The sequence below is a fragment of the Phaseolus vulgaris genome, chromosome 9 (assembly GCF_051622355.1).
Source record: "Phaseolus vulgaris cultivar YP4 chromosome 9, ASM5162235v1, whole genome shotgun sequence".
Taxonomy (NCBI): Eukaryota; Viridiplantae; Streptophyta; class Magnoliopsida; order Fabales; family Fabaceae; genus Phaseolus; species Phaseolus vulgaris.
In genome coordinates this window covers 25,887,926-25,903,011 of record NC_143506.1, presented here as the reverse complement: position 1 = coordinate 25,903,011, position 15,086 = coordinate 25,887,926, and the positions used below count along the sequence as shown (strand labels likewise).

The 15,086-nt window shown below is 28.9% G+C and overlaps 1 protein-coding gene across 1 annotated transcript; it reads right to left on the bottom strand.

The window, feature by feature from the left end:
- Nucleotides 1-11,151: 11,151 nt before the first annotated feature.
- LOC137821626 (Sec14p-like phosphatidylinositol transfer family protein) lies at nt 11,152-13,864 on the bottom strand. The gene is made up of 6 exons (XM_068626307.2): nt 13,480-13,864; nt 12,743-13,001; nt 12,626-12,662; nt 11,820-11,925; nt 11,595-11,705; nt 11,152-11,512 (listed from the first exon to the last, which is right to left on the bottom strand). The coding sequence occupies exons 1-6, from the start codon at nt 13,642-13,644 to the stop codon at nt 11,396-11,398; spliced, it is 795 nt and encodes a 264-aa protein (XP_068482408.1). The 5' UTR covers nt 13,645-13,864; the 3' UTR covers nt 11,152-11,395.
- Between the last annotated feature and the right edge of the window lie 1,222 nt (nt 13,865-15,086).

Below are 15,086 nucleotides of genomic sequence, written 5' to 3'. Positions count from 1 at the left end.
ACACTCTCTTATCAACTTTTACGTCATAAAATTAATCTCTCATCATAGAAGATGAGCTTTGACTTATGATTTGACTGATTTTTTTGGGTTTGTCAATTCTGTTTCCTCATATATGTGTTGGTGTGTACTTAATCAGGGTGGTCCTCACAGTGTTACAGTTTTGCTTAAACAACAGTTAGAGTGGCCATTTCGGGTTATAGCTGTGATTTGAAGGTTTGGAAAGGCAAAGACATGCATGAAAATTGGGGCAAGCAAAGCATAATTGCGTAGGTTAATTGTGGTTGTTTTTTGAGTTGGCGGGTTTTACGATTATGAAGTCGATAGTGGAAGTTTAGTACGTGAAATGTTTTTTTGTTTGTCTTGGGAAGGCGTTTACTTTGTCCATGTCCCAATCCCACAGGAATTTATTGATCCTAGCGACTCTTATTCTCTCGCGTTGTCTCGTCTGTAATCAAATTTATCTGCTATACATTCCCGTGAAATACTTCTCAAACACTTTCCAACTCAACATATCTTCTTTTCATGTCATTTTCATCCCAAACACAACCCAAAAGATATCTTTTAACTCATCTCCTACTACTAATCCATCACAATCATTTCATTTTCGCCTTTACTTTCTTCCTCGCATATTAACATTCCATCACTCCCTCTAAATAAAGGGATACAGTTCAAAAGTGAACTGCACTCCTAAACTAATCAAGTTAAAATGAATTTTTATGTTGAAGATTATTTTTTCATATAAATGAAATAAAATAAAGTGCTGAGACACATGCATTTGTCAAGAAACTGCATATAGGATCAAAATTTGGGAGTAGTAACCAAAGATCTGATTTTTTTTTTGTCATTTTTAAGATAGGATTTGACATTATTTCATAAGTTAAACATTCCTGTATGTCTAGAAAGATAAAATGCAAGTCTATATACTGCAATTTGTCGGGCACCATTTTCTTCCATTATATAAAAAAAAGATTCTTCTGTGATTGCAACAACTGCACAGAATTTTATAGCTGGAAAATTATTTCAGAAACCATAACAAAATAATTTATTAATTTGCATTGTATTGGATGCAGCAGCAGGAGCCGACAGTTCATTTTATCAACTGCATGTGATCTTGGTCCTATTGGAGAAATTTGATTTAAAAATACTTTCATTTTAAAGCATTTACAATAAGATTATTTCCTTTAATCATATTAGTCTCATGTCATCATCCACTTATGATATTAGCATCATGAATTGGAGTTTGATATTTTCTTTAAAAAGTTGCTAAACTTTATGGATGAAAGTCTACTACTGATCGATATGTAGAAGAAGTGGTATTGATAGGTTTTTGAGTTTGAATAATATAATATCTCACTAACTGATATTTATACTGCGATATTTAATCGATTTCAATGCGTGTTAGTTACTTTTAATATATGCAAAATACACTACTTTTACAAGTGATTAATTTTCACTATCTTGGATGAATATTTTCTTATTTATTTATTGGGTAATACAACTTATTTTTCTCTTTTTATTGTTTACTTTCTTTCTTTTTCATCTAAATTCAGTTTATCTGGTGGAATGTTATGAGCACCACCGAAAATATGTATTAAAACTCTGAAAAATACGATTAATCTGTCTCGTGCAGAATTAGGCTATGTTTGGAACCACATTTGTATTACTGTGAATGAAGATTCACACATTTTAAAGCAATCACAATACAAAATAAAACTAATAATTGGTAGACTATTCTCCTTTTCACACTTAGATTTTGTTAAAGTTATCTTCAACGAATTTCTCATTTTCTACTCTTACTTAGTAGTTGATATACATGTATGTATGTATGTATTATGTATTATGCTGTAGGCTTAGCCTAGGGCGGCACCTTAAATATTGAAGTCCGTAAGGCCCAGTACGGCAAAGGCCTTGTAACCAACCACTAACTTTCTGTCATGCCCTAAGCTCCCTCACCCTACACTTATGGTTTAATGTAAAAAGTTACTCAAACCTACTCATAAATTATTCCCAGAAAAAAACCCTAATATATTAGTAACACACCTTTTGTTTACAAATTGATTGAATTGTACTTTATTTATATCTTGTTATAGTTTTTATAGTCATTATCACTAATATAATTGTTCATATTTGGTTAAACTTTTTTTGTGTTTTTTTTTATGGTTTTTGAAAAAAAAAATTGTGGGAAACTCGTTTTTTTTTTAACTTTTATCAATATTAAAATAAGTCTCATAATGATATAAAAAAATACTAATAATGGTCATCACTTATTATGAGTAATGTTGCAACGTGAAACTTTAATAATAAAATATACGTCTACATATGTAAATAAATCAAATAGTACGGAACTTCTAAGCTAAAAAGAAAACAAAGACTAAAAGAATTACATCCATAAAGTAAAATGGTCATATGAAATATTGTGAGCATAATTATACACAATATTTTGAAAATTAATATATAATATGAAATATTTTAATTGAATAATAGTTTTTATTATTTTGATTATTTAGTGAGTAATAACAAATTTAATTTAACTAAGAACTATCTGACTATTTTTTATTCTATTGCACTTGTTTTGAAATGAATACCTATATCCACGATACAAAAGTTTATTATAGTACTATTTTTATAAACTACTTGCACCATAAACTTATTGATTTTAATAATAATTTATTTAAAATTAATGATATTTTCAATTAATTGATAATATTGTGTATCAGTCCAACAATAATGAATGAAAATATGCTTTGGGAATTGCAGATCACAACAAATAAAAAGCAAACAAACATAAATATAAAAAAAAAAAAGTTGTTTAGTATCTTATATAAATTAAGTATTTTAGTTTGCATTTCTCCCATAACGTCATATTATAGTGATAAATTAGTTAAATTTACTAATATGATAGTTAGAAATATTACACATATATCGGTAATAAATTAGTTAAAACTAATCATAAAACGAATACAATGTCTACTATTTCTGTAATCATACAGTGTATTCGTATAGTCTATAGTGAGAAAGTCGACCTTAGTAAGAATTCATTGTATTAAGGTTTACCTATAATATAATATTGTATACAAATCAGAATAAAGTTTTTGACTTAATTAAATTATAAATTTTAGATATCTTTAATTTTTAAATCTAGTTTCTCTTAAAAAAATTCATTTATTAAATATCTAAACTATTAATACTTTTTATTTTGATTTCTATCTTCAAATGAACTACACAACCATTTGATTCTGTAGTCTCAAATAAAACACCACGAATTTAGAAAATAAAAAAATAAAGTTCTAAAACCTAATTATCTTTATGAAAAAATGACATCATCTCATTTTATAAAATAAATATTAAAATAAAAATTAAATCCAACATGTGGAGAGCCAAAACAATGACGTTTGATAAAGGTTACATAATTTCATTTTGTTATTGTTATGTAAAATTAAATAGTCACATGATTTAATTAAAGAAAATAGAAAAAACTCTGTCTTAGTAGAACACAATTTTGTAGACACTTAATTGAAAATATTTAAATTACAAAAAATTAAAATTTAATTAAGCTGTATTTTTATTTTTTATATAGAGATACACAAGGATGCAAAGTAACAACCACATCAATTAACAACAAAATAGAACATTAAATACTCTACTAAAAATATATAAATTGTAAGTAATCAATATAATATAATTTTTAATAAATATTTAATCGAGAATATTCAAATTCATCACACACTTAAATTTAATTAAACCTAAACTTTTTATTAAACATCAAAACAAGATGTAACTTTGTTGGAAGGTAACAATTTTAAGAAAAAGGGATTGAAATAAAATATTATTGAATTAATTTAGGTCAAAATATTACTTTATGTCTTTGATTAAAAATATAGAAGTTTTTCGTTTGATATTAGTGAAAATGCAAATAGATAAACGAAGTGTAGAACATATAAACAAAATACGGTACCTAACTTTATAATTGACACGCCACCAAGAAATGTAACATTAAGTCAACAACAAAAGACACTTGGATGCAAACAAGGAACCTTCGTTTTCTCCATTTTACCCCTTCTCCATGTATTCACAAGTAAACAAACACTAATAAACAAAAAGCTGCATGCATGCAACTTTTTCTATCGAAATTATATTTATAATAATGAATAAATAGTATTTTTTTTATACTGTGTTTCAATTGCAAACTATCACAGGGTAACTTGGTTAACTTTGATAAAACTATGTTTTAGAATATAAATAAAGTGATGTTGAGTTTTCTAATTATAATAAGTTGATAAAATGAGAATAAATAGTTGGGACACACACACAAAAACCAGTAAGATGAGGTGCAGAAAGTTATATACAGTAAAGTTTATAATTGTTCAATGATGAAGGAATTGTGAGGAATGGAAAGCATGCAGTAGTGAAATGGTTAAAATATGAGAAAAATAATAGTTTTGTCCGATTGATATAAAAGTATGAGGCATTAAGAAGAGTTGAAAAGCTATGTGATAAAGAGAAGAGTGTGTTGAAATTGGGATATTGAAAAGGTGAGAGTGAATGGAGAAAGGTGGGGTTGGTCTGTTTGGTTAGCATTGAATTCGCGAAGGAGTGATTGGGTTACTGTTAGGGTGTTACAGAAATCACAGAAAATCTCACTGAGGTATTTAGCTTTTTACAAAGCAGGAAGACTCATTAAGGAAACAGACAACAAAGGACGTCAATGCACAGTAAAATCATTAATGGCAAACAATGATACTAAAGTCACCACAACACAACAGAACAAAATTATAGTATTTATTTAAGTGTTGTTATGTATTATAATAATAATAACAATAAGCAATAGTGTGTATTCCTTGGCAACGTGAAACAGTGATGCAGAAAAGTACAGGAACCCCCGTCAGTTTGTTACAGATAAACCTCTTTCTCTCTGTGTAAAGCAGAAAAGCCTGATTTGTGTACTTACAAAGACCACCACTTCCCACTCAAACCCTAACCCTAACCCTTTCCAACAACACTTCTCACACCTACCATTACCACTCATAATATTAATAATTCATTAATTAATAGAGGCTGAGGTCCCCATAGTGTCACTCATCTCATCAGACACCACACTGTTACAGCCAAATGCAGTCACTGCAGACTCTCCACTTCCAAATATGTGTATTAGTTTATTTAATGCATGCTTAATTTATTTTACATTTTAATCACTTTTTCACTTCATTTTTAGTTTGATTGAGTAAAGTAGGAACCAGCTGATGGTTGATTGAGATGTTATCTTTGTCTTTTATGTTCTTTTAGTATTAATTTCATTGTTTATTTAATTGTTCTTTAACTTCCTACACTTGTCTTAACCAAGAAGATTAAGTTTGATAGAACATATCAATCTATTGTGCACAAAATTTTGAATCTTCACTTTAAAATCTTTTTGTTTGGAAATTGAGAAAGTAAACAAGAAGAATAAGATTATTTAAAATAAATGAAAAAACTTTAAAATCTTTTTGTTTGAATGGGGTGATGAACACAGTTTTGTACCACCAAATGGATCTTCCAATGTAATCTCATGAATCATCAAGTAAAAATATGATGAACCCAGTCCCACTTGAAGGAAGGTTCTTTTTCAGCTCGAAAATTGATGGTTTAGAGAGTTTTAAGATAATTTCAGTTATAATTACATTTAAAATGTTATTTATTATTCTACAATGTTTGTTTTCTAATTGATTTTTCATGTAGAAAGAGTATAGGTGGGATTCGAAACAAGACCAACTTAGTAGATTAATTTTTTATACAAAAGCTCCTGTATCTTTAGAACAAAGTTAGGTATGGTTAAGATAAATGGACCTGGTTTCCACCACCTGTTTGAGTAACCTTGGACCAACATTAGAGTTTTATAGAATTCCAAAAACAAGAGTGTCATTGCTAAGAGAAATTGGGTTGTTGAGAAGGAAGCATCAACCTATTGTGATGGTTCCATATCTACTGCAGCTCACTTTGAGAAAATGGTAATATTATTATATTTTTGTGTTTTTATAAATTTAATTTAAATACAATATATTAGACTTAGTTATTCAATTACATTTTTTTATTAAATTTATGTAGACTAAGTAGCTTGAACTACAACCAACTGCTTAGGAGGTTGGACAATGGAATTGAAGACTGGACAATGGGTCAATGATAAGACCCGTGAGCTTGCGGTGTGTTTAAACTTTAAGTTAAAATTTAATTTTTACTATATGTTTTCTTCACAATAATCAATTTGATTTCATTTTCAAGAGAAATATAAGCAATATCGAGAAGAAGCACAACAACATTAGATGCTTGAAGGCTCATCTTTGCAAAATCTCATGTTTCCTCCATTGATGACACTGAAATATACATGAATGTTGTTGGAGGTGGAAATAAAAAAGGAAATGTCTTTGGACATTGTGTATTGAGCAAAAAGTTTAATAGTTCCACAAGTGCTACCCTAAATCCTAAACTCAAATCCTACAAGCCAAACTCCAGTAGTCCATCAAATTGAAGAAATTTGTGAGACTATTCACAAGTTAAATGTTGAACTTATGGAAAAATATGATAAGGAGCGGACACTAGAAGAAAAGATGAAGCAATTGATGAAAAATCATGAAGAGCAAAGTGAACACATCTTCCAACAAGATGAGTAGATGAAACTTGTCTTACAACACATTCAAATGAATAATTCCATGTCAGACCGTTTAGATCCTACTACTAGTGGACATCATAAAGGAAACCACATTAGAGATAATAGTGCAAAAGAAGATTAGTGGTATGTTAAATTGTATAATAGATTTGACTCTTTTAACTTGCTTACAATAATTTCCTAAATTATGTATTAGAGTTCATTTCTGTTTAGGTTGATTGAATTTTGAGTACTTATAAGCAGGTTTGAAAATTGTTTATAAATAGGTCGAAATACCATTTAAAATAAGTATTAATAATACATATAAAAATGGCCACCGAAAATGATTTAGAAGCTAAATCTACAAAGCCTTTCATTAACGATCGAAAATATGCTTGGTCGCTATTAATGACCAACCCAACATTTAGATTTTGTTTGGATTAAAGGGTGTGAGGGAGTGGAAAGTTGAGGGTGTGGGGGAGTGAAAGTGTGAAGAAAGTTGAGGTTGTTTGGATTGGGGTATGTTAGAATGGATATGTGAGGAAAGTTTATTGAAATATGTGAGTGATGTGATGGTTGTAAGGATATTTTGAATTATTTTGAAGTGTGTAAATTGTAAGATTACAAATTTACCCTTATGTAAATTAATGTATTTAGATAATTTTAATATTATTTATGATTCTTTAAATTATATACATTTACAAATTTACTCTTATCTTTAAAATATTTAAATAATAAAATATGAAATATTTTGTAAAAATTAATTTAACTAAATTTTTATACTATTTTTATTAATATATATAGGCATCTTTATTTTATTAGAAATATATTTAATATTTTTATTTTTATTATAAATGATTAATTTTTTTTGGGTGTGTACAATTTATTTGAAATAAAATTAAAATAATTGAAATGATTTTAATTAATATTTATTATCATTATTTTAATATTTATATTATTAATATAGTTAATTTTTTTATTAATATATAAATTTTTTTACAATTTTAGTTATTTTTTTATGTTTTATTATATGTGCATGGGATAGTTAAAAAAATAGATACAAAATTAAATGTGATTAATTCATAGCAGATTTTATAAAAAAAATGGGGGCACATGCATAATTGCAGACATCCTTAGGTAGCTTTGAGAAGAAGCCTGAACCTTCCACCCATCACTCCCCCGCTCCCTCATCCTCCTTCATCCCCAGATCCAAACAATGGGTGCACCTTCATTTCATTTCCGTCCGCAGGAATAGTCCACCCCCTGATCCAAACAGGCACTTAGCAACCAAAATAGGATCACTCACTGTAATTAAAAAAAATAGCCATCAAAATGAATTTGATCACTATAGGTCTCAAATTTAGTCATCGAATTAGCCATCGTAACTTATTTCATTTTAATTATTTCAACCCATTAGAGACAAAAAGCGATAGTCGCTATCTCCTTTTACTTTAGTGACCAATTTAGCAACCGATTTTCCTATCAAAAAATTATCGCTAAATTGATCTCCTAAAATTTTGGTGACCAAACTTTCTGTGACAAAATAGTGACTAAAATTTTGGTCACTAAATTGCGATTGATCTATGAGTCGATCGATAAGTGCTTTGAGATTAGGGTATTCATTGCCATCTTTATTTGGTGGCAGGATCTTTAGGTTGCCAATGTGCATAGCAACTGATTTTGGTGGTTGTTCAAAGTGATTTTTTTTTTGTAGTGATGATCGGTGTTTATATTTGATGGTCAATGAAGGCAAGTTTATTTTTATGATTTTGTATGTTGATGATATATTGCTTGCAACTAATGATCTTGCTTTATTAAGTGAGACCAATAAGTTTCTCTCTAACAACTTTGAAATGAAAGATGTGGTTGAGGCATACTATGTGATATAAATAGAAATATTTTGTGATAGATCATAAGAATTGTTAGGCTTGTCTCATAAAACGTATATTTATAAAAATAGATTTAGAATGGATAAATGTTCAACATCTCTCGTTCCAATATAGAAGGAGACAAATTTAGTCTTATGCAATGTCCAAAGAATGATTTGGAATAGAAATCGATGGAGAATATCCTTTATGCATATGTTATTGGGAGTTTGATGTATGCTCAAACATGTTTGAGACCAAATATTAGCTTTGCAATTGGTATGTCTGGTAAATACCAAAGTAATATAGGATTAATTGGATCATTGAAAAGCTGCAAAGAAAGTCTTAAGATGCTTGCAAGGGACACTGAAACAAATGCTTAGTTATAGTTAATTTGATAATGTTGAGGTAATTGGATATATAGATTCAGATTTTGCTAGTTGTGTGGATATAAGAAAGTCTACATTTAGTTATGTAAATCTTTTGGTTGGAGGAGCAATTTCACGAAAAAGTGTGAAGTAGTTGGTCATTGGTGCATCCAACATGGAGGCTAAATTTTTGGCATGTTTTGATGTCACAATTCAGGCTAATTTTTGTTGCGGAAATTTATTTTAGGACTTGGAGTAGTTGACAATATTGTCAAGCCACTAAGAATTTATTGTGATAATTCTACATTGTCTTCTTTCTAAAATCGACGAGTATTTTAAATGTGTTAAACATATGGAATTGAAATATTTTTTTGTTAAAGAAGTGTACAGAGATATAAAGTGTTAACGGAACATATTAGCATTAATTAATTAATTTTATTATTGTTGGTCATTTAACAAAAGAGTTATTGCCTAAAGTATTTACTTGCCATGTAAAGTATATGGGCACTATAAATTATGTTATTGTTGATGAGATTGACATTATGTTTGAACTTATTATGGACTTCTCATTGTAAAGTCATATTAAGGAGAAAGATAATATAGTAATACATGGAAGGGAACATGTTTATTGGATGACATGTAACCATCATCACTCTTATTATTTTTATATCTTTAATTATGATTAATGATGAAACCAACTCATTTAAGGTCTTTTAATGCGCATTATGATTTATGTAATTATTAAATCATGAAGTATTACCATATCACATGAGTCAAGTCAGCGAATGTTAGAAAAATAAGTAAATAAAATAATGTGACTCGTGTGAAATGTAGTTATGGCCTAAATGTGATTTAATAAAATAAAAGGACATATTGCTTAGTATGAGAAGTTACCTTTTTAAAAAATATAACCAATTTGATGGTTGTTGACACAAGAAAAGAAATAAGAATTTTGTCTTTACAATGAACAATTGCTCACCATTAATCATGAAGAAAGATTCTGACAAAAAAAGGAAATTGAAAAGAAAATTATCAAGACACAAGATTGAATAACTTATCACATTGAGTATCTTGTGAATCTAGGTAAGTGTTTCTCTCCTTAATATAATGTGTGTGAGAAATATAAATTGCAAGATCATTTTATGATGTGTATTTTGTATTTACACTATAAAATTGAATGTAGAACTTTGATGAGAGATAGAACTCCTCATTAACCTATGTTGATGTAATAAATGTGTTTAATGTTATGGATAATGTGATGTAATAAATGTGTTTAATGTTATGGATAATGTGATAGAAGTTCATATGATATTAGTTCATTTAATGGAATAAAGTTTATATCAAATTTTGTTTTGACTAGTTCATCTAGATGTTATTTATAATTTGGTTGTCATGACGATGGTGTTCACAAAATAATGGTATATGTGCACACTAACGCATGAATCAGCTTAAGTATTATATTTTACATTAGAAGTTTTATTTCTAATTGTTTTGAAACGCTTTTATATATTATTGTCTTTTTTAACTTATTTGCTTGGGTATTTTATATTCTTTGTATGTATGTTTATGTTTTTTTTTTTGAGATCATACATACACTAGATATAAAAATATTCAAAAAAAAGTCTTCTACAATCTCAATTTCCTCTATATTTCTCTTTAGTTTTAAATTTCTACAAATAATCAACAAATCCATGTAATAGTATCAAGGTAGGACATCGTTCATCAATTTCACACGAATATAGAAGTTTGTCTGTAACACTGAAATTTAGTTATGATTCTGCCATGGTGACACGAGCAAGCCTTGTCATCTTTGCCACTGCTTACTAAAATGGTGCCATTGAAATAGTCTATTTTTCCATTTAAAATTTTTGGACACTTAATATTTGAAGGCCTAATCAAATAAAATATTCCACAAGGCACCTTTGTTTTTATGCAGTTGGACTTGCAGCGAATCAGGTACATCCAAATTGGTTATTGAATATAAAATTCAGGATTGTTCCATCTCTAAAGAGGTAGAAAATTGATACATGACAGAAAAAGTGAAAGAATAGCAAGTTTATATTTGCATTCATTGTTGATTAACAAATGGGAGAAAATTTACACCCATATACAGGAGTGACCCAAAATTATGGGATAGAGTTTGTAATCCACTAATTTAGTATAAATTCTTCACTATGGACTATATATACTGTATCTATAAGTATGGATGGGGCTAAGTAGATTCCAACTCATTAGGTATGATTGGACAAAACACAAACAAACCATTATATGTGTATGAATTTTGTCATTAATAACAATGTTTTACTTTTGGAAAGATACTTTTATGATAATTTGACGTAGCAAATAGCATACAAAGAAAAGTTCTTGTGAAATAGCCTGTTATAAGCCTCACTAAGCAATGAATATCATAGATTATAGATTATATGCATATCCTAATCTGATAAACTACAGAACTCCAATATGTATTTAACTTTTCTGGTACAGAAGTTGAAATTATTTGGATAGATTAAATTGGCAAACAAGCCTTAAAAAGTATGGTTTAATCAGCTATCCTGGATAGGCACTAACGGCATTTGGCCTCCGTATATATCTGGGAGTTGACTCTCTTCTATCTCTTCTAGCAATGTTGATTTCAGCTTTTTGTTCTCCACAAATACTATCTGCACACAACTGCAGCATTCAAAATATGCTCCTACAACATCTCAAGCAAATATAACATGCATTATGAATTTGACGTGTCACCTTTTTCTTGGTGTTGTCATCAATGAAAGGGTAAATCATTTTCCAAATTTTCATAAACAAATAAGGTGCGTGTACAATAAACATCTTTCCCAATCTTTCAGGGTAGCAATCCTGCAGTCAGAAAAAGGGACATGTGAGGTTTGGATGTTTCAGATTTCAGTTAAACACAAATTATGCACATGATTTGTGGAGAAAAGTGGTTGATGAATGGAGGAAAACTTAAACCTGCAAAATGGATAGAGCATTAAGGTATCCACGAAGGTCAGTGTTTGCATATCCCCATCCTTCAATGTCTGCAATGCTAAGAAACTTTTCTTGGCCCGGTGGCATCCTGACATGTTAAATAGGCATATTAACAATCTTTACAATCTTCTAATGATATTCACAGTTCTCAGTGTAGGTTGTAACTAAACTTTTGGACCAAAACATCAATTTCACGTCTATACTCCAAAATGCAGCTGCACATACATCTCAAATTCATTTGTGGAACTTTTTGGTTCAAATAGAACTTTTGATTTTAGTTTTCTCCTTTAGTAGTCCCCCATGCTTCTGTTACCCTCAAATTAGTGTTTTGTAGGTATCTAATTGCAAGTTTTAAGCCTCTAGAAATGAGAAGTTTGAGTAACATATAAAAGGGAAGACCTAAATCCACAATCTCACTGTCTTAATTTTGAGTTGAAGTTTGTGTCCTAGTTTCTTATATTAGATTGATTGATTGCTCATTAACATCAAATATTTCTAGTCAATCACCCGTCAAAAGACCCAACAAGTCTTTATGTCAATCAGGACAAGTTGCGTACCGACCAAATTTAATACTATGAGTTCATAAAAGTGACATCAATGGTATGAGAAATTGACAACATGTTGCAGATCAAATTGAACTATAATAACCAAAATTAATAATTCATTTATTTTTCAGTAGTGTCAATTACTAAAGTTGACCAGAAGGATCAATTGAACGGACTAAAGTAGTATGGAACTCAACATTTTAGTGTGCACATGAATGAATTAACAGAGAAAAAGGGATGCACCTTGAACATAGCTTCTCAAGAGCAAAGGCTACATAACCTGCATACAGAAAAAGTACTTGCCATTAAGTAAGAGGACTTGAAATGCAAATTGCAATGGATCTGAAGTGAGAATAATACGTTTAAATCCATCGGCACCATTTTTGTTTTGAAAATGTTTTGCTGCAAAGGCAACAATTATAGGTCGACCCTTCTTGTCGAGCCCTTGCACAAACAGCTTCTCCTGTGCAATATCTTCGGCAATCTCTGATGGTGATATATAACCATTTGGAATCATCGAACGTTTCCAATTCAAGTACTTCAGGAACATCGCCGAACCCTTCTCCACATCTAAATTACGAGCCCGCAAGAATCTTCTAATCATCAAATCATCCACTTCCTGCCCACTCACCAAAGCTCAACCAAATTCAATTCCAAACTAATCCGCCAAGTGGTAGGGGAACAAAACCACTTCGGCATCATCAATTCTGCATTTTTTTAGTTACTACACTTCTAGTTCCAAATAAAAGTCAATTTTCGTTTTTGGGCATTCCATTCTGATTGGAAATATCAGGGTCACAAATAGTTTTATTCAGGTATATACCAACATTGCTGTAAATCCAACTGCAACCCAATTCGAATCTCTCAAATAAAGTTTTGAATTCTAAAAGCATGTTCGAAAGGTTGAACCATAGATTCTTGGGCAGAAATTAGCTATGCAAAAAACTAGTATGGTAAAGAAGAAAGATAGTTTTATTTTATGCATATGATCCACAATAATGGTAAGGAAAATGCAGCACTACTTTCATAAAACCATGACAGTTGCAAGAAAAGGTGGCAACTTGAGCTGTTCTGAATGGTTTTGTGCATGTGGGTACCTTGGAAGAGGGATCTCGGGCTTCAACAAAGGCCCTCATGAGACGAATCTTGGTGATTTCGGCATCAGTGCTGTCTTTCAATACTTCATTGGTTGTGTCTTGTTTGGAACTGGAATCCAACGGTGACCTCTGTGATGGTTCTTCAGGGCTCACAACACCCTCCATTCTCTTCAATCTCTGCCTCAACACTTTTTCTTCGAATTTGTGTCTGGTGTTCGACTCACACGAACATGGAGACAGGAAAAAGGTGTCTTATTTTCTCCTTATTAAATGCGAAAATCTTTCTGGTGATTACAGCGGTTAGTATTCACAGTAGTGGTTGAATGTTCAACTACCCAATCTTGTTTTCAGATGCCAATTTATTAATTCATTTTCGATCTGTTACAATCTAAAATCAAATCATACCAGCTTTTAGTGTTATTTTTTAGTTCTATATAATAATTTTAAAAGTTACTATATTTAACAATATTTATAATATAGCCTACAAAAATTGTACTGACAAGAATTAAGCTTTTAGTTTAAGGATAAATAAGAATAAGAATTGAGTACAATTGAGGCAATAGACGTAGACCTCTAAAAAATAGAAAGTATTGGACTTTTTGGGCAAGGGATGTGCAATAATGATTACAATTATATTTTAAATATATTGAGTAAAAAATAACTTTCTTATTGAATTTGAGAAATATTAATGGTGATAGAGAAGGTTAACAAGCTACTTAATTCATAAACTAATTTAATCTTCATAAAATATTGTAATAAATTGTTATGAAGTAAATTATTTTATAAGTTTGCAGTTAATAAATTACAAAGTAATTCAAATCGTTTAAATTTTATTCCTTATAATTTTTTTCTTGCATTATTTTTATCTTTAATATTTTTTTACTTATTATTATCTACTTTTAATTTTATAGAGATAAATACCATTTTAATATAAAGTATTATTAAAAAGATATTGAATATTTTTATTTATGTTATTACACTATATATTTGATGAGATACTTTTGAATTTCTATGTAGTTCAAATTAAAAAAAAATTAACATTATAATTTAAAGATTAATGTTTCATTTTATATGAAAAGTAAACACATTAAAATTTGTAAAAAAACATTAATATGAAATAATTTAAATTGAAAAGTTATTCATTAGATCAATTAGTTTGAATAAAATAATTTATTCAAATAACAAAAAAATATACAGCTTTTAAAAATAAACAAAAACACTAAAAGTTTAATAATAATTTTTTTTAAATCTAAAATTATAATTACATAATAAAAAATCATAAAAATATAAATTTTATTTATATAATAAAAAATATATAATTATGTTATTTTATGTTTACTAATTAATATATCTATTAATTCTATCAAACACTTTTAGTTTAATAAACTAATTTATTAACTTGAACCTTTGAAAAATTTGTAAGTTAACAACTAATTTGTTGAACACATTTATTATAGATTTATTTTTTCACCAAATATATATTTTAGTATTTGAATATATTCAAAGTTTTGTAAATATATTTTATTATTAAAATATAATTGTAGTAAATAATTAAATAATAAATCATAATTTTTATCATGAAAATTATAATATTAGAAAATAATTTA

Coding starts and splice junctions, on each gene's coding strand:
- LOC137821626 (XM_068626307.2), bottom strand. CDS start 13,644: ATGGAGGGTGTTGTGAGCCCTGAAGAACCATCACAGAGGTCACCGTTG. Junction 11,926..12,625: donor CTTGAGAAGCTATGTTCAAG/GTGCATCCCTTT, acceptor TTAACATGTCAG/GATGCCACCGGGCCAAGAAA. Junction 11,513..11,594: donor ATGACAACACCAAGAAAAAG/GTGACACGTCAA, acceptor AGTTGTGTGCAG/ATAGTATTTGTGGAGAACAA.